The sequence below is a fragment of the Amblyomma americanum genome, chromosome 1 (assembly GCF_052857255.1).
Source record: "Amblyomma americanum isolate KBUSLIRL-KWMA chromosome 1, ASM5285725v1, whole genome shotgun sequence".
Classification (NCBI taxonomy): domain Eukaryota; kingdom Metazoa; phylum Arthropoda; class Arachnida; order Ixodida; family Ixodidae; genus Amblyomma; species Amblyomma americanum.
Window position 1 is genome coordinate 128217748 of NC_135497.1, and position 26850 is coordinate 128244597.

Here is a 26850-nt window from a genome sequence, read left to right on the forward strand (position 1 = left end):
TGGATGTTTACGTAGCAAGTTCAGTGGTACGAGGGAATTCGGAGAAAACAATACGACTTCCACGGTGCGCATTCATCTTCACTGCTGAAAGTTACGCAGTCTGTGTGGCCATAGAAAAAATAGTAAACAAGAACCTCACAAACGGTATTATTTAGAGACTCCTTAAGTGTACTTACAGCTCTCCACTCTAGAAACGCAATCACTCCTATTCTTGGTGACATCATACAGAACATAGTTAAAGCCACAGCTCGAGGATAGAACATTAAACTCTGCTGGGTCCCAAGTCATGTTGGAATAAAAGGCATCGAGAAAGCAGATTTGTGTGCTGGTAAAGCTCGTGGCAAGGAAATAATAAAGTAAATATACCCTTTAATGATTGCATGAAATTAGTATAACAGAAATTAAGGAAAAAATGGCACTCAGCTTGGAACAGCGAAGTGAATAATAAACTACACTTGGTAAAGCCGGTTTTAGGTGAATATAAGACGTGTGCACCAGGAACGTTTTAAGGAAGGGATTTTATGCCGTCTCCGAATAGGCCACACGCACCTTATGCACAACTTCCTGCTAACAAAACAAGACAAACCTGTTTGCGAAGAATGCGGAAATGAACTTACGGTTAACCACATTTTATTCTCGTGTATGAAACTGGAAAAACTAAGAAAAAAAGTACTTTACTCAGTTTTATAATGAATGCATTCCCTTTCATATAATACTACTGTGGATGATGATGCCATTGTTACAATACCTTCTGTTTTAGGTTTTTAAAAGAAGCAGAGGTACTTGAAAAACTAAATTTTGTACCATTGGCTCGTTTTACTATATGTACACCTCAGCCACTTTCTCATCCCTGAGAAGACGGTTGAGGTTTTTATTTGATTGGTTGGGAGCCTCGGGATCCTTGCCCGGCCAAGGATAGCCGCTGAGGCTACCTGACCTTCTTTAAGGCTTTTACCATTAGCTATTTCCAAATATCTTCTCGGTTATTACTAGGCAGTGCAATCTTTTTAGGCCATCTTCACCATTGATGATTTTCCACATTTCTAAACATCCTACAGAAACCGTATTCTGTACCTTGAGCTTGGCGCATGATGGCCTTAGCTGCCTTTGTGCCATAAAACACAACGCGCTTCGCAGCGAGGCCACTGACAACTTGAAATAGTTTGAAACGACACTTGCGTTGTGGCCACTCGCTGAGGCTTGTAAAGCTGAATTCTCCAAGAGGCTTGCACTAGAATGTGGGCGTGGCCATCTCAGCCCGAGACGTTCTGTTGGTGCTGCTTTCAGGGCTCATTCATACGCTGCCACCGTGTAATGTTAGCGTGCATGCAACACGCAGAGGGAGCAACTGACACTTTCGGTGTCTGGGTATGAAAGCTGTTTATTCTTTTGGTTCCTGTTCCCACGTTCCCGGCGCCCCCAGCACAGGGCTTCTCCTGTGCGGTATCGTCTTGTGGGTAATGTGCAATGTTTATTCCACTGACTGCTGGAGGGTGTCCTCCTCTTCTATCTTTGGTGCCGCGGGCCCACATGACTTGCAACCTACAGTACAGTTTTAGCTACTCATCATTCTTTGAGCTTAGCAACAGTGGTTGATGTGTGCCAGTCATATGGTCAGGACAATTTTTTTCTGAGTGCATCCTGCATAAAGATGGCATTCAGTGAGATACGCTTTGATAACAAGTTTGCCATACTTTTATGCACTTACAATGAATATCATCCTGTGCTTGATGTTATAAACGAAGGCTACATTAGAAGTGGAAATTACAAGCTAGCTTCCATTATATTCACTCCTGTTCAGTATCTGTCAAAGCTGAGGCTGGAAGATTGTTTTCTGCTGAAGTGTGCCATTGTTTTCTATGACATACCTTTCTGCCCTTAGCATAAGTACTCTGTAAACGTAAGCTTCGTTTTTAGTAGCTTTTGGTTAAAAGGAATCGTTTTGTGTGTTGTGTACTGACATGACACGTATTGCTCAGCTGAAGCTGGAAGATTTTCTGGGGAAGTGAATTGTACTTTTGTTTTCTGTGGCATACCTTTCTGCCCTTAGCATAAGTACTCTGTAAAGATAAGCTTTGTTTTTAGTAGCTTTTGGCCAAAAGGAATCGTTTTGTGTGTGCTGACATGACACTTATTGCTATTTATAGGAGTTCTACGAGCACACAGAAATCCTCTGGAAGGACAAAGGTGTCCAGGCTGCCTTTGAACGCTCAAACGAGTACCAGCTGATTGACTGTGCTAAATAGTATGTGGTGCTTTCATACCTTTTGCATTTCTTTAGACCTTTGCTTGCACAAGTTGTTTGGAAGGATGCTAAAAATTGTTACTACTTGCTTGGCAAGAGAGGTGCAGCATTTAGTTGCCTGACAGTACTGTCTTAGATACACTGTTACGTTAATGTTATAGCAAGGGCTGCTGATCGATCTGTGCAGTAGAAATCATGCCATAATATTATCAGTTACCAGGGCACATACCCAACGTAGTAGCGTTCTACAAGCCAACTGAAAACATTTAAACAAAAGTTAAGTACTTATCAGTATATCGTAGTGGCCTTTGATTGAAGGAATGTGTACAGATAAATCCAGTATTGACCACTTCTTGGAAATTTTTAGTGGTAATCATAAGATACTATAGCTTGCTCATTTCCTGAAAATTTAGAAGTGCTGATACAAAATTTTTTGGGGGTGTGTGTGCTCAGAAAAAGCCTTCTTACCGGTCTTCACTAGATTGCTTTTCACACAAATTAGGCATAATGACTTATCTTGGGTCATACACATGGTAACTAATTTCTGGGTGCTGAATCATGCAGCTTTAGTCAGTACAAATGCTCTGAAAGTTTAGTTTTAGCATAATTAGTCAACTCATGCCTACTTAGTCAAGCACATTTAAAGTGAGTGGGAAGCACTAGTGCTGCTAGGTTTGAGTCCTAGTACTGCAACCTATGGACACTTAACTGAACAATTTTAATAACTACAAATGCTTTTGGATTTCAGTTTTAGCACGAAGGGGACATGCACTATGAATGAAGGGAAGTGTTTCGAACAGAAGCACAAATACTGTGCGGTTTCTTTACCTAGCTTGTGGCCATTGGCAAAGGCTGCACAAATATGTAGGTTTTTGTGACTTGCCAAGTTAAGATGCTGTTGAAATCAGAATGACACATTTCATGCTACAGTAAAAGCTCGTTAATTTGACTCCCATCAATTCGGAAATCCAGTTCATTCAAACTGCTGGCTTGGTCCCAGCCATTGGCCATGTAAGTCTATGGTGTCAGATGCTTGCTAATGGGATACTACGGGTCTCGCACCGGTTAATTGAACGGGCTCTCGAAGGGAGGCCACGTCCAGGTGGGACCGGTGTGATAAGAGAGTGTTGAAATGCCCCTGCTCAAAACCGGAATTCCATGCCGCATAGTTGCTCGTGCACTTCTGACGTGCACGCTACAGCATGCGTGACAACGAAAGGGTGGCCTCATATTCGAACACCCCAGCCACTTAGTTTCGGTTTCGCTTTTCTGAGTTTCGCCTCTGTCTGCAGCGACAGCGGCTTGACCAGCCAGCATCAGCCAGTCAACGTAACCGAGCTGAGCACTGTCCGGGCATTGGTTGTGGCGTCGCCTGTGTTTTGCTCCCTCCCCCCTCCTTTTCTCACTTGTTTTCTTTTTCTCTCGCCACTTCGACACCATTTCCTTTGCTTGCGGCCACGTGGTTCCATTCTAGTGCGTTGAAACTGCACGCTTATCACGTTCAAGGTTTGTGCGGTGCAGCCACCTCGCATGTGACGCTGCCACTTAGATGGGTGTGACACGGTAACGGTGGAGCTCCGCTGTGTCGCACTGTGAAGGATGTGGGAGGCCCTTAAGATTTCGGAGCTGTTCTGCTTCAATGCTCCCGACAGTATGCACATGATAAAGCATTGATGGAACTGCGAAAAACAGTCATTGCCGCGCTGTTCTCATCATAAAATCGGGCATGAAGTTTGAATTACCAAGCTTTTACTGTATTTGTCAAATGAAAAGCCAGTAGCAACTGCTTCTGCATGGCTTCATTGGCTTTGCTCAGGTATTTGTGCTGATATTGTCTCATTTTTGGAGATGGCTTATTTGCTGACTCTGCAGCAATGTATGAGCATGCATCTTTGTACTTGCACAATTTCATAACAAATAATTGATGTTTGATGTTTAGCATTATTTGGACTCTGAATTTCTCTCTATACTCCGTTTCATACATAGCAGGCAACGCTGCGGAGGCTGCAGAAGTAGTGTGCCCGCGAAACCATATTACTCCGCCACGTATCATTTGTTCTTCTTGAAGCCTCGGTGAGTGTTTGGATGAAAACAAAAGGCAGTATTAAACAAAGGGTTGCAGTGTTATCCACTTATAACGGTACCAGATATAAAGATATATCACTTATAACAATCAAATTTTTAGATTTATTAATTCTCCCATTGCCCCTATGTAAAAATAAACCGCGTATAGCTATAAAATTATCGGCGAAATAACGGATACAGTGGTAGCATTCTGGACTCCCGGAAGGTGTTTACATTCAAAATTTTTTGGAAAGTTTGATAGAAGATAAATTTGAAGTGAAAATTCCGCAAACGAACCAGCATGAAGAAATCCGTGAGGAGGCTTTGTGTACAGCCTTGGGAACCAAGCACTGTCATCCTATGATCGTAGCTAGCAATTTGGAGGGAGGAGGGAAGGACTTGCTTGGCGGCTGTCATGCCCTGGCAGTGCACCAAGATGCTGTGCGCCCATAACATCAAGGCATGTTTATCTTTTGACCGGAGGTCCATGGGGGTGGCTGTCTAGGCAAACTTGGCAGAGCGCCAAGACTCTGTGTGCCCTTGACAAGAGCGTTAGTTGCGGTGGCTCCGGGAACACGTAGGTGTGTTCTTTTTTTTTTTTTTTTGCCAGTCCAGATATAACGATAATCGTAATGATTGGATTTTCTGGTTTTCTCAATATCGTTATAAGTGGATTGCACCGTACCACTGAAAATCACGGTCAGAGCTGTAAGGCACTCAATGTTTGGGCCCTCTGGCTATAATTTTCACTGACTGTGAACTGTTTTTAGGCGCGGATGGAGTAAGAGCGATTCACCCTACCAGCCATGTATCATACTGCCACATGTCATTCTAACTTCTCGAACTTTCGGTGAGTCGCAGGACGAAAATGTGCTAAGAGGTAAAACAAAGGTGCAGGAGGGTACCAGTCAGGGTACTTGAGCTTTGTAGCAATGAAATATGCCTCTGTTCACTTTGGTTGCATGGTGAACTACTTTTTTATTTGAGTGCAGATTTAGCTTGCATGAACAGGCACGCTAGCTTTGGTGGCGTTGACTGCTACGTGAAATGGAGTATAGCACATGACATAAGAGCATTCAACTATGCTCCAGTGCTCCAATTGTGAAGATTGAACAAGACTTGTCGCTTTGCCTTTGTGAACTGCTTATGTGATGCAGTAAAAGGGTGCATGTCATTTTCATTGTGTTGGCTTAAGTATGTTGTAAGCTAACCCAACATATACCAAGTCTAGCCGAACAGCTTCAGCCTCAGTAAGAGTACTTAACTCATCCATCAGGATTGCTGTGATGGACCCATTGAAAGGAGAGGAAATATGGATGGCTTCATTGAAGATTCATTTTCTGTTCATGTTTGTAGAAAAAGCCAGTTGCTACTCAACATTTTTCTTTTCTGTTTTGTTTGTTTATTTATGTTTAAAAAAAAAGCATCTAAACATGCATGAACTGCAGTGAGCGTGATTAAGAAATCCTAAACTACATTTTTCAGAAACAAATATATTGCATTTTAAATTGTTTTTAGCACAAGAAACACCTGTAGGAGCCAGCATGGTCGTATTTGTGTGCACAATGAAAAGTTGTCAGCTCTTGATCTACCTTTACAATGCATTAATTGTTGCTGGCAAACTTCATCACCAGTGATGCGATTGCTGTGCCAGTTGTGCCAAATTGTGCCGAAGGGCTGATCCTCCTACATGCAACATGCCAAGCCTCTGCCAAAATGCCGCGTGTAGTACAATAAACATCATCGCGTCTAGCAGCATGGTCAAGTCTCACTTGTATTAGGTGATGCTAATCTTATCTAGGATCCTTCATCTAGCTGTTGGGACTCGGACACTATGAGGACCACATCCCTTGTCAGCTCGTGTCATGAAAAAGATGAGCGAAACAAGTCTGGAGCATGCTGGATATTTTACTGTGATCTTCTCGAGGCGTGATGGACAGTCTGGAAATGCACGTGATGCAGACATTCACAAACAGCATGGGTGTTGGTTTTTGTATGTTTGCTTGGCCAAAGCAGCAGGTGACATGTTACTGCGAAATTTTTTGTCCGCGTTGGGGTTCGCTTCTTTGTCTTGCTGGAGCTTCAGAAACAAAAGGTGCTTGCGCGCGGGTGTGTGCGTGCACACTAAAACCGGCGAGTTTTTTTATGCTGTTCAGAGCAGTGTGGAAGTGGTGCTTATGCTTGTTAATGTTGTTTTCTTTTTCTTATTCTTGTAATTATCAGGGGCATGTAAAGAGCGGGAATGACGACGACTGGCTGAAACTGAATTGGGCAGGAAAACGGCAATGTCGTGTCTGCGTAAAAGATATGGGGTTGGAGGGGGTTGTTGGCGGAACCTCCGGGTTGGTTGTGTACGCGTGACTGCGTGCGTGCACGCATGCATATACATGTGTGCGCGCACAGACATGCACACACACACACACAGGTAGACAGAGATGCATGCATCATGCACCTAGGTTTTACTATTGCACGCAGTTTTGTCCTTTGAAAGTCCTAGAAAATAATTTGGTTTGATATCTGCACAGGCGGATTATATGGCTGAGATCACACCATGGTAATGTGCAAGTAAAAGGTGATTTTATAAAATTAGATAATTTATATATTTTTATAATGTATAATTCAGAAAAGGCACTAAAACTCGAAGGTATAGTCAGCGTAGTGTGAAATGCGAACAAGACAGTGAAAACAGGAATAGCAAAACGAGGATATTTTAGCTTGAGAATTAATATTAGTGCACTTGATTTTCACTTCAGTGACACAGAAATAGTTGCATGCGAGTGTTGCTCAACCCAGCCTGTATTTCTTCTTTGGCACATATTATTGTGTTCTTGTCTTCATTTTTAGTTATCTTACTTGTGTTCATGTTCATTTGATGCTGATGTATGCATGTTTTTATTGTTTTCCAGTGTGGGTCAGTCTTTCTGTGCTCATATATAAGTACAGTAGACTCATTACTTCATGCTTCAAGGAACCAGAGATCTTTGTTTGAATTATCAAAAGTGCACCTTAATATGTTCCGAGGCTAAATGTGATTTATTTTATGGATATCTATGCATGCAAATAATATGTTGGAATTATTTCTCTGCAAACCTAATTAAAAACGTTAGCACAACACTAAATATGATTGAAAGCCACTTATATATTTACTCAACCATCAACCTATTTGTTGTGTGGTTGAAAAAAGTGATCAGTAATGCATCGGTTTCCTAATAGAATACAACCACTTTAAAACTGGGACCTCAACGTCCAAATTAATCCGAAGGTCAAATATTTGAATAGTACAAAAAAAACTTTAAATAAAAAACTCTCGTGCCATATGAGAATATGAGAAAAAAAATAGGCAATGTTCTTCTGCATTTGAGTGAAAACTACGTGGCAAGAGCAATTTTTCGTGATTCAGTCATGCTGTACTGTATGTCTGCCATCTGGAATATCAAAGCAGAATTACTATAATATAGTAAGGCGGTGGCCTCCATTTTAGCTAGGAGGCAGCAGCTCGTGATGAGAACGAATTTTCGACGCACTGGGCTGCGCAGACGGAACCTGAGGGAACGCACATTTGCACCAGAGCTTCAAGACTCCTTTTAATAAGAAAAAAACTTGACCGATGGTTGCAGTACTTCTTAATGTGAAATTTAAACGCAGCTTGATTTTGTGATATTTGAAGCAGAAAACTTGGATGACGCTTAAGCTACCGTTAAGAGTACACGAAGCATTGCTGCTTTGTCGCACAAGGCCTCTTAAACTATCACACTGAACGAACACTCCCCAGTGGTTTAGAGCGACGCGGTGAAACCCTTGCCCGGTTCTGCCGTCCTCTCCTGCATTTGCTGCTCCCTACGAGGTCGCTTTTGTGACGTGCTTGTCTAATTGCTTCAAAGAGGAACACTTATGCCACAAAGGGTGCGTCCTCTTTGGAGCAGCTGGCCACTAGGCACGTGGTCCGCATATTGATAGTAGTGCGTGCCCGTTCAATGGTAAACAGCGTGGACTCCGCAGTCGGCCCCCTTAGACACCCTTGTAAGTGCTGGTTGATCGTTCAACTGCCAGTTCATGGCTGACTCATGTTGCGACTAGCAACTCTGTGGTAGGTCTTGCACTTACTCGGCCATAATCAGCCACGCACCTGTGCGACAATTAAGGGGCCCACAATCTTAGCACAAGGAATCTGCTTGCTTGGGCAAGGCAGTGCCTTGTTTTTCATAAACCCTCGAATGTATGCCACCTGAAACGGGTTGCTGGGGTATCTGCCTGCTACTGCATCCACCATAGTTGCTTTTGCGCAGGTGATAGTGGTGTATGTGCTGAGCAAAATGTCTGTCTGTAAACATATTTAGGAAGTCATTACACTGCAGCTGGCATAAACTGAGCACAGCCCCTCTAGCCTGCCCTCTGTACCCTCCTTCTCCACTTTCCACCTTGCGTTTCAGCTTTTCTCTCTTCCACTGTTACCTCCTCCTCCGCCTTTTCATTATTGCCCTACTTTCGTTCTTCGCCATACTTATTGCTTTGCTATTGATTTGCTGGTTATGCCGATGACAACGCGCAAGGCAGTGCCACGCCAATCTTAGTCTGAAATGGCACACTGCTGGGCTTGGCTCGCTGATGCGAAGCCGATAACCGCTGTCCGCTATGCAGCGGGCTGGTAGTGAAGCACAGAAAACAAAACTTTGCAGTGACGGTGCACCTTTGATCACTTGTCTCTGATCGCTTGGAGTGTCCTCAACACGGTTCCTCTTCGGACTGCATCTATATTTGGTGGTTTGACGGGCCGAATTTTCAGTTGATGCAGCACTGCAAACGATGTGTCAGAGCTCTGCCTCCGCCCTTCTGTGCTCAGAGATCGTTGGAGCACAACAAAAAGGAATTAAGTGAGTGTAAGAGAAAACACACTAAGAATTAAGAGGCTTTAAAATACATTTAAAATATACCTGGCCAACGAAAAGTTCGAAACTTATTTGAATTAACCAAAGGTGCAAATTATCTGAGTTTGATTTATCACTAGTCTACTGTGGATACATAATACAGATAAGTGTTCACACCTGCTCTAAGCGCTCTGTTTGCTGCTCCAAAAAGTGTGCCATAGTGACTTGGGCCAGTCACATCAGTGCATCAGTTTTCCACCTAAGAATGATGATCATGGTAGTAAGTTTTGCAAACCCAACATTTTTCAGTTGGCTGAAATTTACATGCTTAAAATAAAATTCCTGGTGCTCTAACCATTTCTAATTAGCCATACTTGTTGGAAGCAGTCCTTTTGAGCATAGAAAAATGGTCTTGTATAGGCATTGCAATCTAGAAAATCTGTGTCAGCACTCCGGAGGGCTCCTGGAAAAGTAGTGTTGGTTTTTTCCTATGTAGTATTTATAAATGATTTGCTGTCCTCTGCCATTGACTGGTTTTCTTGGTCATAGAACATTTTTTTTAGTGCTTTGCAAAATGTTAGTGTGCTTTTTACAGAAGGAGCAATTTTTAGGCATAATGGTGTGTGGATGTGCTTGTATGCATGTGTGCATACGTGTGATGGAGGGAGGTGGTGTACATGCTGTATTTGCACAATTTACAAAAGATCGTAGTTTTACATGGTCAGTCCATCGGGCATATAGAAGTGTAGTGATTTTGTGAAACAAGAGTCAAGTTTGAATTGCACATTCTTCATAATGTGATGAATAGTAGGCAGATAGTACACCTTTCTTCATAAGCAAAATCTCATTAAAGTAGAACCTCGCTAATACGAATCTCACGGGGTTGCTAAAAATATTCGTAACACAAGATAATTGATATAAAAAATGGCCAAAATTTATATGCTGAAGCACTGCAAATCACCAGTGCACATTGCGAGACTGATGATTGTAGTGTTGGTAACATGAGGTCCGCACACCACCACCTAGTGCTCACAGTGAGCAGTACATGACTGGTGATTGCGGCGTTGGCGATATGTGGACACCGTGCCATCGCTTAGTGCTTGTGATGAGTACTCTGCGACTGGCGATTCGTAGGCTCCATGCCTCTGCTTTGTGTTCACGGTGAGTATTGCACAAATGGCATTCACAGTTTTGGCAGCGTGCATGCCATGCACCACTGCTCATATTGCTCATGTTGAGTACTGCGCAACTGGAGATTGCAGCATCGGTGATGAGGTGGCCATGCAATCAAGGGTGCGGTTGTGGCTCCTGCATTCGTGTCATCCGTAGGGGCTCAAGAGAGTCTTCGGAACACCTGAACTTTTGCACGTTATAAACAGTGCACTTAGGCCACAGGATTTTTCGAATTCATATCCAACTGGTTGATATCACCAAGATTCTGCAGTAATTCAATTCCTATTTGGAAATCCGAATAGTTAGGACTGCTGGCGTGGTATCAGCCAATGCCCATGTAAGTCTATAGCACCTTTGGATGTGTCTAGGCTCACACTAAATAATTTGAACAGGACTCCCGACGGGAGCTGCTTTGTGGTATGGCCGCCATAGCTAGTGATAATCCAAATTACCCTGTTCAAGCCTGAATTGCACAGTGTGGTGTTGCCCGCCGGTCTCTGATGTGCATGCAATGGCAGGTATGAATGATGTTTGGAAGGCCACATCGGCAAAAAATAGTACAGCCGTATAGTTTAGGTTTAGTTTTTCCCAGCTTCGCTGCAGCCTGCAGTGACATCGGCCTCCTTCTAAGTACAGTTTTGCAGTTTCAGATGCTGATTAGCACTTCACTGGCATTTTTAGAAGGCTGTTCTCACGCTGATGTACATTTACCTCGCTTCCAACCACATAGTTCTTCTATTCTTCTTGTGAACTGAAAGTGTGTGCTCATCACAGTGTTGTTCGCAGTTAATGCTATGAAGCCTCCTTAATCCAATGAAGCCGCTTGTGAAGGGGCTCACTGCTACCATGTCACACCGTGATAGAGGCCTCAGGTCTTGCCTGTTTTTGGAGCAGTTCTGCTTTGACATTGCGAACAATGTGCACGCAGCAACGCATTGGATGTAACTGCAAAATAACATCATTGGCGCACAGTTTTCACTTCAAAAGCAGGCGACCAACGCCCAGATTTTCACCGAATATATATACAATGATGCGAACTCTGACAGCTTTTGGAGGCCATTCGTTGATTCGGACCTTCAGATAATTCAGAAATATTTTCTGGCCTCTAGAGTTTTGAAATAATTTGGTTTTACTGTATCAGGTTCAACTTCATTGCTTTGTTCCACAATGATTATTTGAAAGGACCAACAGGAAACACTGAGTTACAAGGGAATCCCAGCATTTTACCCTTGTCATCTTGTCGTTCTGTTTAATGGTTGTTGAATGTGGTCGAAATATTGGCAATGGCCTGATTACTTTCCATGTATTTCAATGTTTCTGTATTCTTGATAGTAGATTTGGAGGTAACGGTTTTTTTTTTTTTTCATTGTCTCAAAATATTTGTGGGGCTGTGTGGTGCAAATGGGTTTATTTTAGAAAAGCGCTTCAATATATGTTCTGGCCAGGAGCGGCCGTGGTACAAAAAGTAGCTCTGCTGTAATGTTCACTTGTGAATTTGCAGACATGACAGTGGCTGAAAGTCTGACCATACTGGAGATTTCTCTACTGCTGTCATGTCTTGGGGGCTGCATCTGCTGTATCACAAGTGTACTGAATGCTGCATTTTGTAGCTTTTGTAAGATATTTACTGGCACAACCAACTTAATTTGATTTGAGAAGGGATTAAAAGTTGTTTCGAATTATGCGGAGCTTGAATTAAGGAACACCTTTCTAAAATGCACTTGATGTTGACTGTACCAAAGTGCCAGTTCTGTGAACTACTTGTTCAAATTACTGAGTGAGTTCTAATTAACAAGAAGCTGCTGTAGTTAGTATTGTATTTAATAGATTTGAATGCACTCCTCTGAGTTGTTAGCGGGTCGTGTGATTGGGGCTATTTCTTGCACAGATTAGACATGACAGCATTCATTGTAAGTTATAATTAGTGCCCTTCGCTTTCGAATAAAACCCATTTTACCTATTTTTACACCCTGAACACGTTTCTTAAAAACCGTGCTAAACCCTATAGCTCCCCAAAAATGTCCCTTCTAGAGCTTGCACAAGGACAAGGGAATGGGGGCCTCTCTAAGATATACGTATATATGGAAGGGCATAGAGAATGTACGTTTTCTTAATAAAGTTGAAGACGCCGCACGAAATTTGCAGATAACGTGCTTATTCCACTGGAGTGTTCGTTCAACTGCTAGTCTTAAACCTCTCTTTACTCTCGTTATTCATGACATGACTAAATTTGAGGTGAAGATATATGTTAAAACTAACTTTTAGAAGTGAAACATCAAAACACTGCTACTGGCGGGACGTTTATTCAGCATCGTGTATCAAGTGTTATCTACATTAACAATGTCCTGCTCCAGGGCTCTTGGCCATTTAAAATAGCCTCTGTGATGTGTAAAGACTGTTTTCGCAGTGTAAAAGGTAGACGGGTCTTGCTTGCACGCAAAGTTCTGTGTAGGAGATTGACGACTTACTCGACTAAATAATTCTAACAAATGAGAAAAGTATAATTTGGTGGACAGGTTTTTTTTCTGTCCCGCACAAAAACGAGTGCTTATTGTCTTTTGCTGCAAAAAAAGAACCTGAAAAAGCCAATTATGGAAATTTCTCACTAACCCGATTTGTACCAAAATTTTAACAAAAATTTTTAGCTCCCGAATTCTGGAAAATATAAAACCCCGAAGAGCCCTTGTTATAATGTATGAAACAATAACACGAGGGCATATGGTCTGGTGCATATGGCGCCTTGGGGACATGTTCATACTGCAGGATGTGTTCAGAACATGCGAGTACCTTATCTGCGCATCTTGGATTTAAAATTGTTATTGAGCGAAAAGTTCCCCAGTATACCATGGCATGGCGTCAAATGAGCCAGTGCTACATGCTTAGATTGGTGCTCAGCAGTTGATGGCTGCATTTAAACCTATAGATAGTGATTTTCTTGGACGTGTGCCTCTCTCTGAGCTTCTGGCATCATTTCAGTGTAAGCGCTCAAAGAAATTTTTCTGGTTTAAAAAGATTGAGTGCTAGCAGTTTTAACCCTTTGAAGGGAAATTTTTTTTTTTAAACTTCCCGGATGGTCAAATTACTTTATCCCTTCAGGCACTGTGTCCACATATGTGGACACGACCTAAGCCGCCTCATATTTTCGTACGCAAGGCAAATTTGAGTTTTCACCTTTGAATACCGCACTCTTACCATTTTGACCCTTCCTGTCAAGTCTGTGGCGCCATCTCTTGCAGCTCCAGCGAATTGCGTTTGTAAAAAAAGAAGAAAATATGTGTATCACATCGTTTTTTGTCGGGACAAGTAAATAGATTTTTTTGCATTCTGTCTTTACAAATGGTCGTGAATGATAGAATTTAGGGCTCTGAATATGTCGATAGGTTAATGTAGAAAGGCCACACCAGTTTTCATCGCCATAGACGAAGAAAAAGTGCTACGGTGGACGTTCATAGCGGTGCGTCCACATATACAGACATGGCGCCTTAATGCCGAAAATATCAGTCCCGTTTTCTCCCCACAACGCGCCATTTTTTTGTGGACGTATGGTACAAAATGGGCTTACTGCTTACGGGCGTTGAAAACTATGCTTGTTCAAAGAGAACGCTGTACGACTCCAGCACTAAAGCGTTTTTCATGAAAATATCTGATGGAGAAGCACCTCCAAAGAAGTGCGGCCGACCGAGCAATGAAGACCCGCAGGTGGTGGCAAAGAACCGCCACTTAGCTGAGCCACTGCCGACAAATACAGTGCGCTATGATCAGTGCTTAAAGTCAAGGAGGTCTTGGAGGGTCTTAGACCCCCTACTAATGTTCAAAAAGGGATCTGAGACTACCTGCGCTTGATTGTGGAACGCATGAATCCGGAGGAAGTAACTATTTTCAGTGGCGGTGAGAACATTTTTTTCTGTCATTTTGAAAATTTTGCTGCAGTTTTTAGCAAGAATCAATACATTTTCTATGAAACCCAATACAGAGAAAAATACAGCACTACACAAAGGGGGGGGGGTGGGGGTGGGTGAAAAGGGGGAACTCGTGCCCTCACACGATGGTCACTTCAAAGCTGGCCACTCAGCTCCAAGTCTACAGAACAACCAGCACATTGGTAGAGCGAGGGGCCAGATTGTTTCAGGTCTCTGACATAAATTAAGCAAACAACAACCTTGAAAATGATTTCTCATTTTTTTTGAAAAAACCGTGTGTAAAACGGGCCACAAGATGCTCTCTCTCTCTCCCTTTCCACCTGTGCTCATATCGTTCAAGACCCCTTTAATGCAGCCGGACTTCAAGCATTACTTACTATGAAAGCAACCATTGGCCCTAACTTCTGAACACATTAATTACACAACGGTGCCGACGTGAAGGCTGCACATCTAAAAGCCACGTTCGTTGCTCGAAATACCCAATTTTCCTCTGCCTGTCCTCTCAGAATGACTGTATTTATCTTTTATAAGTCATGACCTACAGAACAATTGTCTGAAGCATACATTCTCACAGCTAAACATTTATTCATGTCAAACGATCAGTTAGAAAAGGCAAGCAAATGTAGTAGGGTTTTTACGTTCATGTATCAGCTTTAAGGCGCTATGTCCACAAGTGTGGACACTAATAAAATATGCTTCAATATGTATATTTTTGCACAATTTTTAGCGCGTCACTTCTGCTTAGTCAGCTGATCGTCATTTATTCAAAAGATTTTTCCTTTCAGCAGATTTAATTGGCGCCTGAAGGAATTATTGCAGATTTTGAATGTACAAAACGTGTGCAGTCGGGAAGAAATCGTAAAAAAAAAACAGGAACAGTATTTTGGTGTCAACATCACTCGGAACTGCAAAATGTTCAATAGTGTTTCAGAGAGTGGTATTCCCTGGAACACGGGTCTACACGCAGAGCACCTTATCGCAGTCTGCACACATAAAATGCCAGTCTGTTCTCCTCTTGGGGTGACGAGTCATCGCTGTCAGTGTCAAGAGAACAGGCAATGCGTTTGGCCATATTGCCGTTTTGCCATGCATCTAAAGAACCAGAAGGAAACTCTGTAAATAAGGGGAGCGAGAATACCCTGTGAGCGTTGGTAATAAACAAGCTAAGAGCAGCGCCAATTAAGATGGAAATCAACTTCTGCAGCCCCTGCAAGACAGTGCCAATGAAGATGCACCGCCGCTGCGATCGCGCGGTGAAACTGAAACCACGAAATGGTGTTGCCACAGACCACACGACACGCTGAAACTAGAAATCAGTTCTGTTAATCTCTGCAAGAAGGTAGCACAATCAAATTCCGTATACTTCTTGTAAGTCCTAAGTGGTGGCAGCACCTCCCAGTGAGCATTCATCGTCATTTAGGCGCAAAATTTCAAACAGGGTTGAAACCGTTCCCGTACGGCAAAGACTACTTTGCCAGATGGAAAACTGCCACCGTACATGTACCGCAAAAACCCTCAAAGGGTTAAAAGAACGCCAACCAAAAATTACAAAAACGCTGCGCTTCAAAAGCTACTCTGTTCCTTCACCAGATGTGACTGCAGGCAACTGAGTTGCAGCTTGCCTTTTTAAGCCACCGGGTCACTAACCGTAGACTGTGGATGTAAGAGGGGGAAAGGGTTCCTAAAAAGCCATTAACCCTTTCCTGTCATATGTACTATCCCCATTGAATGCTGCACCGGTCAGCATTCTTTCGAGCCTTCTATTCCCTTGCAAAGAAAGGGAGTGCCACATCATGATCTGGTTATAAACATTTCAAAGGATTTTTTTTTTTTTTCACCCTCGCTGAGGCTTCAGCGAGACTTCTTTTAGAGTATGGTGGCGCTTGAAGCGTTCTCCCAGGTCGGGCCAGGCTTGCTCTCGCATGTTTTGCAAAAGAAGTACTGTCTCCCTTCTGCCACAATTTGTTGTTCTGTCACTGCAGACAGCACAACCCTGGTTGAAGGAGGAACATAGTTTTCTTCGTCACTAAAGTCATCTTTGATTTCTACCAAGTCATTAAACAACTTCTATAGAACACGCCTGCCGGAATGGAACTCATGCCACAGTTTTTGACACCAACTCAGGCCCTCGAAACCATGTGATCAAAAAATATTTTTGCATCAGTATGGTGCCATTCCTTGGGAGGAACACCAAGTAGCCAATTGACATGCTAGAACGATTCCAATCAATTGTGCCATTTTTTCCTACAGACATAGCAGGCAAAGCGTTGTCGGGCCATGCCCAACAACTGTGACCGGATGCACTTTTCCACTGCCGGTGATGCCCGACAGATGAAAGGGTTAACATTCCGCCGCATCTGCTGAATGTGCCATGACTGAAATAAGAGCCTCTTGCGTGGGCGTGGCTTAGTTTCTAGCCACACCCATGCAAGAGGCTCTTATTTGAGTCATGGCACATTCAGCTGACTCTGGGGAATGTTAATTGCTCCCTAGGAACCCTTCCCCCCTCTTACATCCATGGTCTAGGGTCAGTGACCCAGTGGCTGACTAAATGAGGGCTTAAAAATGCAAGCTGCAACTCTCCCGCAGTCGTACCTGGCGAAGGAACTGAGTAAGTTCAGAAACGCCATGTTTTTTGTTTTGTTTTTTTCATTTTTGGTTGGCGTTCTTTTCTAACTTAAGGGGGTATGGTAGAGTAAATGGTGCATGTTAGTTTTAAAGTAATATTTTATAAATGGTTACAGATATTCGCATCACATTCCGCATGCTCACAAAAGATGCCCCTGGATACACCATGAGACACTTTGTTTGTGTCTAGATGGCACACCTTTTCTGTGGCCCACTTCCAAATTTTCATGCGTGTTTAAAAATTCAGTGTACCTTTTCTCTGCAACCATACAGAGAGATGTGTTTATATTAGGCAGTTTTATTCTAAATACCCGCAGGTTAAATCTGAACTAAAGAGATATCAGATCTTCTCCGGAGTTTGTGCAAAAAAAAATATCACTGCGTGCACGGAGCCACAGAGGGTGTACCTTGAATTTTAATTTTTTTCCATTGTTATTTTTACCATCAGTAATTATTTTAGTTCAGATTATTTACGACTAGTTTTAGCATATATGTGCAAAGTTTCATTGGAATCGGATGAGCACTTTATGAGAAAAGGTACATTGAATTTGAAGAATTCATAAAAAACGCAATTTGAGAAAAATGAAGTTTTATATTCTCATACTGCCTATGGATGCTCAAAATGCCCTAGGAGAATACATGTCATTGCCGACATTCTTGCATGCGTCTCCAAAGCCCCTCTTAATGTTTCTTTTTATCCGTCGCCTTTCCTTGCTCTTGGCAGAACCATAGAATTCTGCACTGTTAATACGCTCTTTGTCCATCCTGTCAAGGGCAACATTGCAAAACACACCTGGAACAATTCCAAGGGCCTCCAGAACAGCTTTACGCGCGTAGTTACCGTCATTGTAGTAGGCTGCAGCATCGTTAGTTGCGGTCTTCAATGTTTCAGAACTGACAAATGTCGTCTTAGGGCAGCGGCACCAGATGAGTTGGTTGAGCGACTCATTGGTGTTCTGTGTTCGCCCATGAAGACCGTTGCTCAGAAGACCTGGATCTGACAAAGCCTTGAACACCGGCTTGATGACGTCCATCACGGCCTCAGGAATGCAGTTTTTGTGGGAGTAGGTCTCAAGGTTTCCCTCAACAAGGCTGCGGTTATACCCACACCATGAAGATGGCCCCTTCGGGCAGAGTCCGTGGCTGGGCTTGCTATCTGTAGATAACTTATGAAAGTACATCGCCTATACAGCTCATCTCATATTATCCAAACTGTCTGCATTTCCCCGAATAGCTTTGCCATGGTAAACCTGAAGGGAGTCGATGTCTTTTTCTGTGAGGCGTCCTTTCCCGGAAAGTGGCAGACCATCGGCAAGCTTTTTTCCCTTCTCATTCTTCATGATGTTCCTGGGCCTGGTGCCCATTCGCTTCTGGACATGTCCTGCACATTCATGTTTTTTTATAGCCTTCTCGTAGGGCTGGGAGTCTGACAGAAATGTACGCCTTGCTGTCTCCATCACCAATGTAACTTGTGTACATTATTTGGTGCTTTTCAACAGATCGTCCAAAGATTTTTACAGCTCCAGCAGATTCCATTCCACCTGATGGCCCATCGTAGGTAACTCTACATTCGCTCAAGTTGTCATCTGAGTGAAGGTTGCGAGCACACATGTTGCAAAACTTGGATTCTACTTCAAAGTCCAGCACATTACCTGTGTCGGCCGATATTGCAGCTACGACGCCATGTAGTGAAGAATAACCCCGCTTCATCCATGTCCCATCCACTGTGACCGCAGTTTCCAGCTCTCCACCGGAGGCGACCAGATGCCATGATGCGAACAGATGCCAGTCCTTTTCCGCAGGTACGAAGAGCATAAACGAACCTTTGATTCACTTCAAAGACGTTGCCAGCAGTGCGCCTGGATGTCTTGAGTACATTCAGGGCATTGCACTCGCTGCAGGTTGCATTTATGAAGGATGCCAAACCGCTCCATCTCTCACTAGCTTTTTCCAAAACGATATGTCCCTTGTTGCACTTCCTGCACACAGCAACATCTCGCAAGAAGCTGCGGAGAAAGGCGATGTCAACCAGACGGTATCCAGTTGTACTTGCGCCGTCTACATCGAACGATTCACCGCCGATTCTCTCACAAAGTTTCGACAGGCTTGCGCTTCGTCGTGCTGGATTCTTATTGCCCCTCTTGCTTGTGAACCGATTTCCTTTGAAAGTTCTCTTTCTGGACCATTTGATGGACGATCGGGCCATCTTCTGCGCAAGCAATAGGTTTGAAAATCCAAACAGAGGCGCCAACAACCATAATGGCGGGAAGAAAACAAAGACGCATGAAAAGACGACACACGCTACAAGAGCGCCACTAGCGGCACATCTGCTATATAATGAATATTTTCAACAGCATATGATCTTTTAATATATACTACTTACTTGCCACACACACACAAGCGAGAGAAAAAAACGCGCGAAATGGAATAAAACCGCGAAAGACAACGATAATCAAACCGGCCTCCGACGACCGCCCGCCATTTTTAAACGCCAGAGCGCGCGGCACGCTTCGGCGCGACATTTAAACCGCTTTGAGTGGATGCTCGAGGTCGCACTTCCGCAGGTTCGTTCCTTAGAGTGCGGTCGATTTTTCTGTGCCAAAATTGAAAAATCGATTTTTTGCGGGGTTTACCCTACCATATCCCCTTAAATTAACTCTTTCATTACCACTCCGCTTTGCATCGATCACTGGTGATAGCACTGAAATCGTGCTTCGAATCAGTCTATGGGGGCCGGGGATTTGTTCCGCCATCTAGTTTGTTGTTTACACACTCTACTTTTGTATCTTGTGTTGTTTGTATTTTTCCCACATGGAGGCAATTTTGGAAACGCCCTTGAAGTTGGGGTTCCGGCATAGCACGCTCGCTGGATGGCGTCAGCCACGTGGACGGTGCGCGCTTGGAAAAATCCCGCTACGCATGATTTTCTGTTGCATCTGCAGCAGATTTTTTTTATGCTTAATGCAGCAGCAACTCTAACAATGATATTGCATCGTCATAATTTTGACGAGGAAACTGCACAACCTCAGCACGAAACGTGGGCACTTGTCTGCCTGTGGGCTTTGTTTTCCGCTTCTTGTCTGTTTTTTTTTACTCATGGAGCCGATTTAGACATCTGATTTCATGAACGATATGTATATGAACGATATGTATATCATATGGGCAATGTTTACTTCCATCTGGCGAAAGAAGAATCCACTTGAGGCCTGGTAGAAATCAGGGCACTGACATTGTATTTATTCTTTGTAATAGCCCGAAGTTGTTCGCAAAAGCTGTGGATGACTTTAGACTGTCCCTAAATCGTCCGAATGAATGCTTGCATTTCCTGGATTGAACTTGGCATTGTGTTTCAAGGGGTTGGAGCAATTGCAGTAATGATTAACAGTTCCTTCATTTGGCAAGACAGTAATACGGCTGGGTTTTCTCCAGGTGCTCCTACTTGCTACTCTGCACTAATTAGTAATGCTGAAGCTGCTCTTGCAAGCTTTTTTTTTTTCTTTTTGCCTAAGGCACTGGCATCAAGATAGTTCTGGTGAGGCAATTATTCCTACATCAACCTTTCGGCTGGTGACTAGCATTGTTGTATATACACAATTTTCTACTGGCAACAATGTTTATGGGGTTTAACTCTCAAAGTGACTAGGGCTATGAGGGACGCCGTAGTGGGGGGCTCCAGATAATTTTGACCAATGTATGGAAATTCTGACGATGCTTCCCCCCCTTCGCCACTGCCACACTTTTTCTGGAAGAGTACTGTCACTTTCACAAGCATTATCACATGCAGGTTTTGTGCACAGTTATTTGAAAATGTCTGGAATTTCGTAAATATTTCATGCCTTTGAAACCTCTGTCATGTTAGGGTCGCCTTCTGTAAAGTTGTGTTGTAGGCCATGCAAGAGTAAGTGGTTAGTAATGAGTATAAAGTGTGTTGCATAATTAAATGCTCTTCAGAAATTTAAAGAGGCTAACATGCATTCTTTTCTTGCATTGCACCATTTTCCGTTTTGTGTCGGAAGTTATTGTTGTCATGAAATGTGATGTGAAACTAAGGAAAACCAAGCTTTGTGGCTGTTTTGCGTAATAGAATTTGACACTAATTTGTTGAACTTGTTTAACTTGTGTGCGTGGCAAGTGTGGAAAAGACAGTAATAACCATTACTCATTTTAGCAGTGTCATGGGAAATTGTGGTGTCATTGATGGGTCTAATTTAAAGGTGGTGCAATTTTTCTGCAGTTTTCTGGACAGAGTGGCAACAATTAAGCAGCCAGACTATACTCCAAATGAACAGGTAAGATCTTTTGCGAGTGTAATTGTCAATTTGTTAATCTTCATTCTCTCTTTCCCTCTTCTGTGTAGGACATACTGCGGTGCCGTGTGTTAACCTCAGGAATTTTTGAGACAAAATTTCAAGTAGACAAGGTCAACTTCCAGTAAGTTCTTCTGCCAATTTTTTGTACAGTTTTACGGTATGCATGTAGTATTGTAGAAATCTGGTGGGGTTTGTGAATAGTTCCTTTCTTAAAACTGAGTCAATATGCATAGAACAGTCATGTAACAGAGTTTGGTATGAATAGAACACCTGAGGATTTTTGATGTACACTGACATCACATAGAGCAAGGGCACCTTTTGTGTTTCGGCGCCTCCATTGAAACACGGCCGCCATGGCCTGGATTCAACAATCAAAGTATGGTTCTAAGATTTGTGCAAGCCTGGTAATTTATTCACTGCAAAAAAATCACAGATCGAGTCAGCTTTCTTTTCAAGTTTGCATTATATAGGGTATGTTATCTCTGCAGAGATTGAGATGTTAGTATTGTGGAATGATGACTACCGAAAGGAGGCCCAAAGTCGGCACATTCAGCAGGTAGAATTTCTTATGTGCATCACAACCAAATTTACACTTCCTGCATGATGCATTGCACTTAGGTAACACTAAGTTGGCTCTTCTTTTACAATTGTTTTTATGCTGTCGGTAGACCAGTCATTCCTACAGCATGAATGTCACATTCCCATCTGGCTGCAGGCATTGCTAGTGGCAAAAGCATGGTTACCATGGGCAAAGAGAATTGGCCATGACCTTTGTAGGCAGGTTGTCACTCCTGTAGAGACAAGCCGAGGGAAACTCGGGAAGGAATTTTATATGAAGCAAACTTGAGAGAATAAACGTAGTACTTTTATTGTTTACTCTTGTTACAACTTTTGAAAAAAAACCTGAGAACATAGTTTGTAAGGTGCAGTACCAGTTCCAGTGCTTTTTTTGTGATCAACAAGCAGGCATCAAACGGCCCTTTGACATTTATTTTTTATGAACAGTTCATTGCAGCAGCAGTACTAAATGTATTTAGATAATTCAACAGTACTTTTCTGCTATACAGTAGCTGTGGGAAAAATTGGGATGCTGTTCCAAGCATTTGGAGAGAGAAAATGCCACTGCGTGCGGGGTGCACGTCATTCACTCGCCGTGCTATTTAATGCGCCATGCTGGGCATCTGCCAACTTAGCTTGCTTAAGAGCCTTTTTAATTGTTTTCATGGGAAAGACCAAATGAACAGAAAAAAAAGTGTAGAAAAACGCATACGTCTCCTCGATTTGCCTGCATTTTCTGGCAGTGCAGCACTCCCGCACCAGTTTTGACTGTAGAGCCAGCACCACCTGCAATGGCACTCAGCTTGACTTGTGCTGCACGAGTTCTTCTACACTAGCCTCTTGACAAATTCTCTCTTCATGCAAGTAGGGCAAGGTGCTCGGCACGCTTTGTAGCAGAAAAGAAGCAGATGACACTGCGGCCATGCTTATTTTAGAGAGTGCTACATACCCCTGTTAGACAAGGCGTCTGCGCCATGCCCTCATCAGACAGCTGAAATTACATAGCATGTGTGTACATGCACGTGTAAGGGCCGATTTACACGACGGACAAAATCACTGATTCTGATCGCGAACAGAGCACCACGTCATCTGACGTACGTCTCTGGCTCCGCCTCGTGTGCGGGCGGCAGTGGCTTGCATGCACATGGCTGATGGCGAGGGCAGGCGGCAGCACGGACGGATGGGAAAGTCAGTAGAGGTGAGCCTTTCCCTCCTGCGCCGTCGCCCTGTCGTTGCTTTCCACTGTGCTGCTCGCACTTCCTTCCCAAGAATGAGGAAAGTGCTGCACTCCATAACTACGCCAGCACAAAGGAAATGGGCAGGCGACGGAACCGTGCCAGCCACACCGATTTAATCGCACAAAAGCAGCTCCATCTTTGTAAAAAAGAGAATATGCGAAAATGCCTGTCATTGAGGTTTTTCGGGGAGCTTGCTTGAGGGTGAGGGCTCACTCTTGAGAGTTGCGCTTATGAAAGCGCTGCAGACTGCTGCTCAGGCAGCAGTGTGCAACCCGCGCACCCGTTCTTGGCTTACGAAGCGTGCACCGTCCATGGACGAGGTGGAGCCAGTGATGTCTGGTCACATGGTGCTGTGTCCGCACCCGGATGAAACCGACTTGGTCCGCCGTGTGTTAAGCGACTGGCTGGTAGGCGCACTGCATATGGGTTCTCACCTTTCTGTCCAGCCTCACGCGTTATTTTACGCCATTTCTCTTTTGCGTGCAAATATTACGATCACACGCAGCCACTGGTCATTTTTTTTACCATGGATAGTGTGAAATCTGTGCTTTCATCGAGGCAATACCGCAAGCTCACGAGCTGCCGCGGCAACCTTCCTACCTAAACAGCTCACTATTTTCTGTACCGTGTGCTGTCGATATGAAAGATAGACACAACACGGATTAAACGCAGGCTAGCAGATGTCGGCTACCATCTTTTGTCAACACGGCACACAGTGCAAAAATGAACCACCTCTATCTACCCCAGATTGCTGCCTTTTTATTAGCGGCCGTTGTGACAGCCTGTGGCCACCTTTTTATGCGTATGTATTGTATGTGGAGGACTTCCACAGAAGACAAATTAGTTGCTTTCACTGAGATTCACCTGGTGTGCTCATGTATGGTAGATAATGTAGTGGGAGGCCAGGTCACTGATCTCTTCCTGTGCCGTCAGTGCGTTTGAACCATATGTGGCTGTCACTAACCACTACCCAAGTTTTGATTCTGGAATCGACAGGAACCCAACCAGCTTTCGTCGTTGCACTCGTTTCTCGTCCTTCTCTAGCAGACCTTCTTGACCTCTACGAGCTGCCCATCTGGAGTGGCGTTTAGGACGTAGTTTTGTGAGGCAGTCACACCCAGCTTCTACCAGCTAAATCTCCAATGCACGCTGATTTCAAGCAGCAATCTGAATGCAGTGCGCAAAGAAAACATGCTCTGGAGCAGGAGTTCATCTGCTGCGTGCACACCAAGCATGGTGGCTGGTCATGTCACACTGCAGTGCCACACCACGCCTTGGCAGTGTGCCATTGCATACCAGCTATACATGTGTGATCACGTTTGTGATGTCTTACAGCAATGTCATCCACATCTCCACTTGTAGTAGCGACTGGCTTTGAGGTCGCCAGTCATCCCATGCCTTCGCCTGCCAGGAAGTCTCCGATAGTCACTCCATTGGCACTGTCTGCCAACAGTGAACGCGGGTTGTGGAGCTCAAATAAGTCTAGTTTACTTGGCAACTTGATATTTTCTGCTGCAATTGGCGGACAACCGCAGACACTTCAGATAGAACGGCGACAGCCTGAACCACGCAAACAAACTTTTAATGATCATCTTGAACGACAGTCTGAATAACCTTTTGGAGTCTTAGTCCAAGTATTTTATTTGTCACCTATTCAAAATACGCATTGATTCGGCTGTCACGGTTGAACTTGCACAACGCAGCTGAAAGGGCTGTGTCAAATTCTTCATCGCTTTTGGAATTAACAAATTTCACGGCCACTGCACGAGATGTGCCACTTCGAACAAATACACAGTCTTCAATACAAATAGCAGAATCCTACTCATATATATGTCAAACCACGCGAAAGACACACTAGTGTCAGGCTTCACACTCGCTGCAAGAACTGGCACTGCACTGGCATGGCACTTTTGTGAACTTGTGCAGAGTGCAGCCAAGTCGAGGAGGCATCAAAATGATGGCAACTATCAATATACGCAAAACTCTGTGTTGCACGTCATGTATGTTTGTGGCTATGAATGGTATTTCTCCGTCATATGGAAATAAATTAAGACACATTGCCCTTAAAGGTGCACTAAAGAGGATTCAGAGCTCATCTTTTTACCACGGGAGCTCTATCTACACGCTCTGGGCATGCTTAGAAACCTCGAAATATTGTCCTGTACAGCCGATTTTCCTATTAAATCAAATTGAGCGTCCCGGCTCCCAACTTCTTTTTTGAGCTCTCCTTCAAAAGTAGAAGTCAACCAACGCGTGGAGTGCCTTTAAGCCAGTCGCGTGGCGGCTTGCCTCTCTACCATCGGGGGAGTGATGCGTGAAGCAACGAGTGAAAGCGAATTTTAATTCTGTGTCCCGAACTTGGGGCTATGTTGTCTGTGACTGAAACTGTTTATTAATGGAAAACTAAAAAACAAAATAAATCCAAAAGGGAAGCCATCACATGACTGGCTGATAGGTACTGCAGGCATTGGTTGACTCATCCCACTCTCAAAAGGCGAGCTCAAAAGAAAAGGTATGAGCCGGGACGCTTAATTCGATTTAATACTAGGAGGAGTGCCTTTTGTGACCTAGGATTGTACGTCCAGCATATGTACCCATCCGCCCTTAGAGTAGTGCTCATTCAAAAATAATGAAAAGAGCAATAGCCATGAATTGCCTCAATTCCACTTTGAAAAAGTCATGTCCACATCAAATGTTTGAAAGTGCAAGTGTTTGAAGAGCGATTGCACATGTCCGGCTTTCCCCCAGATTCATTATCAGCTGTTGCAGAGACCCTACTACAAAAGATAAAGCGCATCAATAAGCCAGATAAGCAAGATCAAAGGCTGGCAACTCAAGTAATTCCGTACCTTTAAAGAGTGTCTCATAATCTTAAGAAAATTGCAAGCAGGTACAATGTAAGCATGCTCTTCTCCGTCCCAAGCAAGTTATCTAAAATTTGTCCAGTGATGTTTAAAAAGAGAAAGCCGATTTGCACTATCAGCCGCCAACTAGGTTTCACCCTTTGCACTACTAAGGTAATGTACAGTCGCGAGTAAAAAAGATTAGCACACATGACGGAACACCAGAGCGCCGAAATGACAACGCGTGGCGCTGCGGGTGATGAAGAGGCCGATAACGAGAGTGCCGGGCCGTTCCCATTCTACAGTATTAGGGGGGCTCAGCGGACTGTCACTGCCCAGCAAAAATTTTTCTGTCTCGCCCTCTCCCTTTTTTTTTTACGCAGTCTTGCTCCCGCAGGCAACTGGTGAAGAGTAGTTTTTTTTTTTTTTTGCTTGATGGCAGTTATTTTTGCGAGCAGCCTCAGCTGCGCTGCGCTTGGCAACTGCTTAAACAGCTCTGCATCCAGGAGCTCCCATGACCTCCCAAGGGAGCATATTTGAATATAATTGAAAATATATGGGGATTAATGAAAAAGTGACTAGCTAAAAGGCAGCTGCACGAGTCATCGCCAGATATCCTTTGGGCAGCGGTTCAAGAGGAATGGAGCAGGCTCCAGGCTCTTCCTGACGTTGCAAGCAGCCTGTTTGACTCCTTCCCAGGGATGAGCATCATCTTCAAAGCGTTGTGAGGGTCGGTGGGGCCTATGCACGCACGCCATTAGTGCAAAGACGTGTTTGCTCTCTCATCATGTCAGCGAGCTGGCTATCCTCCTTACTTCTTTTCCTGAATTGATGGGATAGTGCTCCTGTTAATTAATATTGTTTCTAAACTTTCCAACAAAGTGACTTGTGTGAATTAGTTGCATCGAGAAAATAAACTCTGTTTTCGAGCTTGTGTAACACTGGCTAAAAGCAGCGCTATCATTTATTGTTCCCGTGAGTTCCTTTTGACAAACCATCACGGACA

General features: G+C 43.7%; 1 protein-coding gene and 1 pseudogene across 2 annotated transcripts in view; one reads left to right on the forward strand and one right to left on the reverse strand.

Moving 5' to 3' along the window:
• Positions 1 to 26850, forward strand: part of Galphas (G protein alpha s subunit) — a 103604-nt gene that overhangs the window by 17715 nt on the left and 59039 nt on the right. For both annotated transcript variants that reach the window (XM_077646869.1, XM_077646870.1), the window contains exons 5-7: positions 2148 to 2245; positions 21130 to 21184; positions 21253 to 21326. In XM_077646869.1, coding sequence (XP_077502995.1) covers positions 2148 to 2245; positions 21130 to 21184; positions 21253 to 21326 — 227 coding nt within the window. The remainder of the gene's footprint in view (positions 1 to 2147; positions 2246 to 21129; positions 21185 to 21252; positions 21327 to 26850) is intronic.
• Positions 17362 to 18822, reverse strand: LOC144113657 (uncharacterized; annotated as a pseudogene).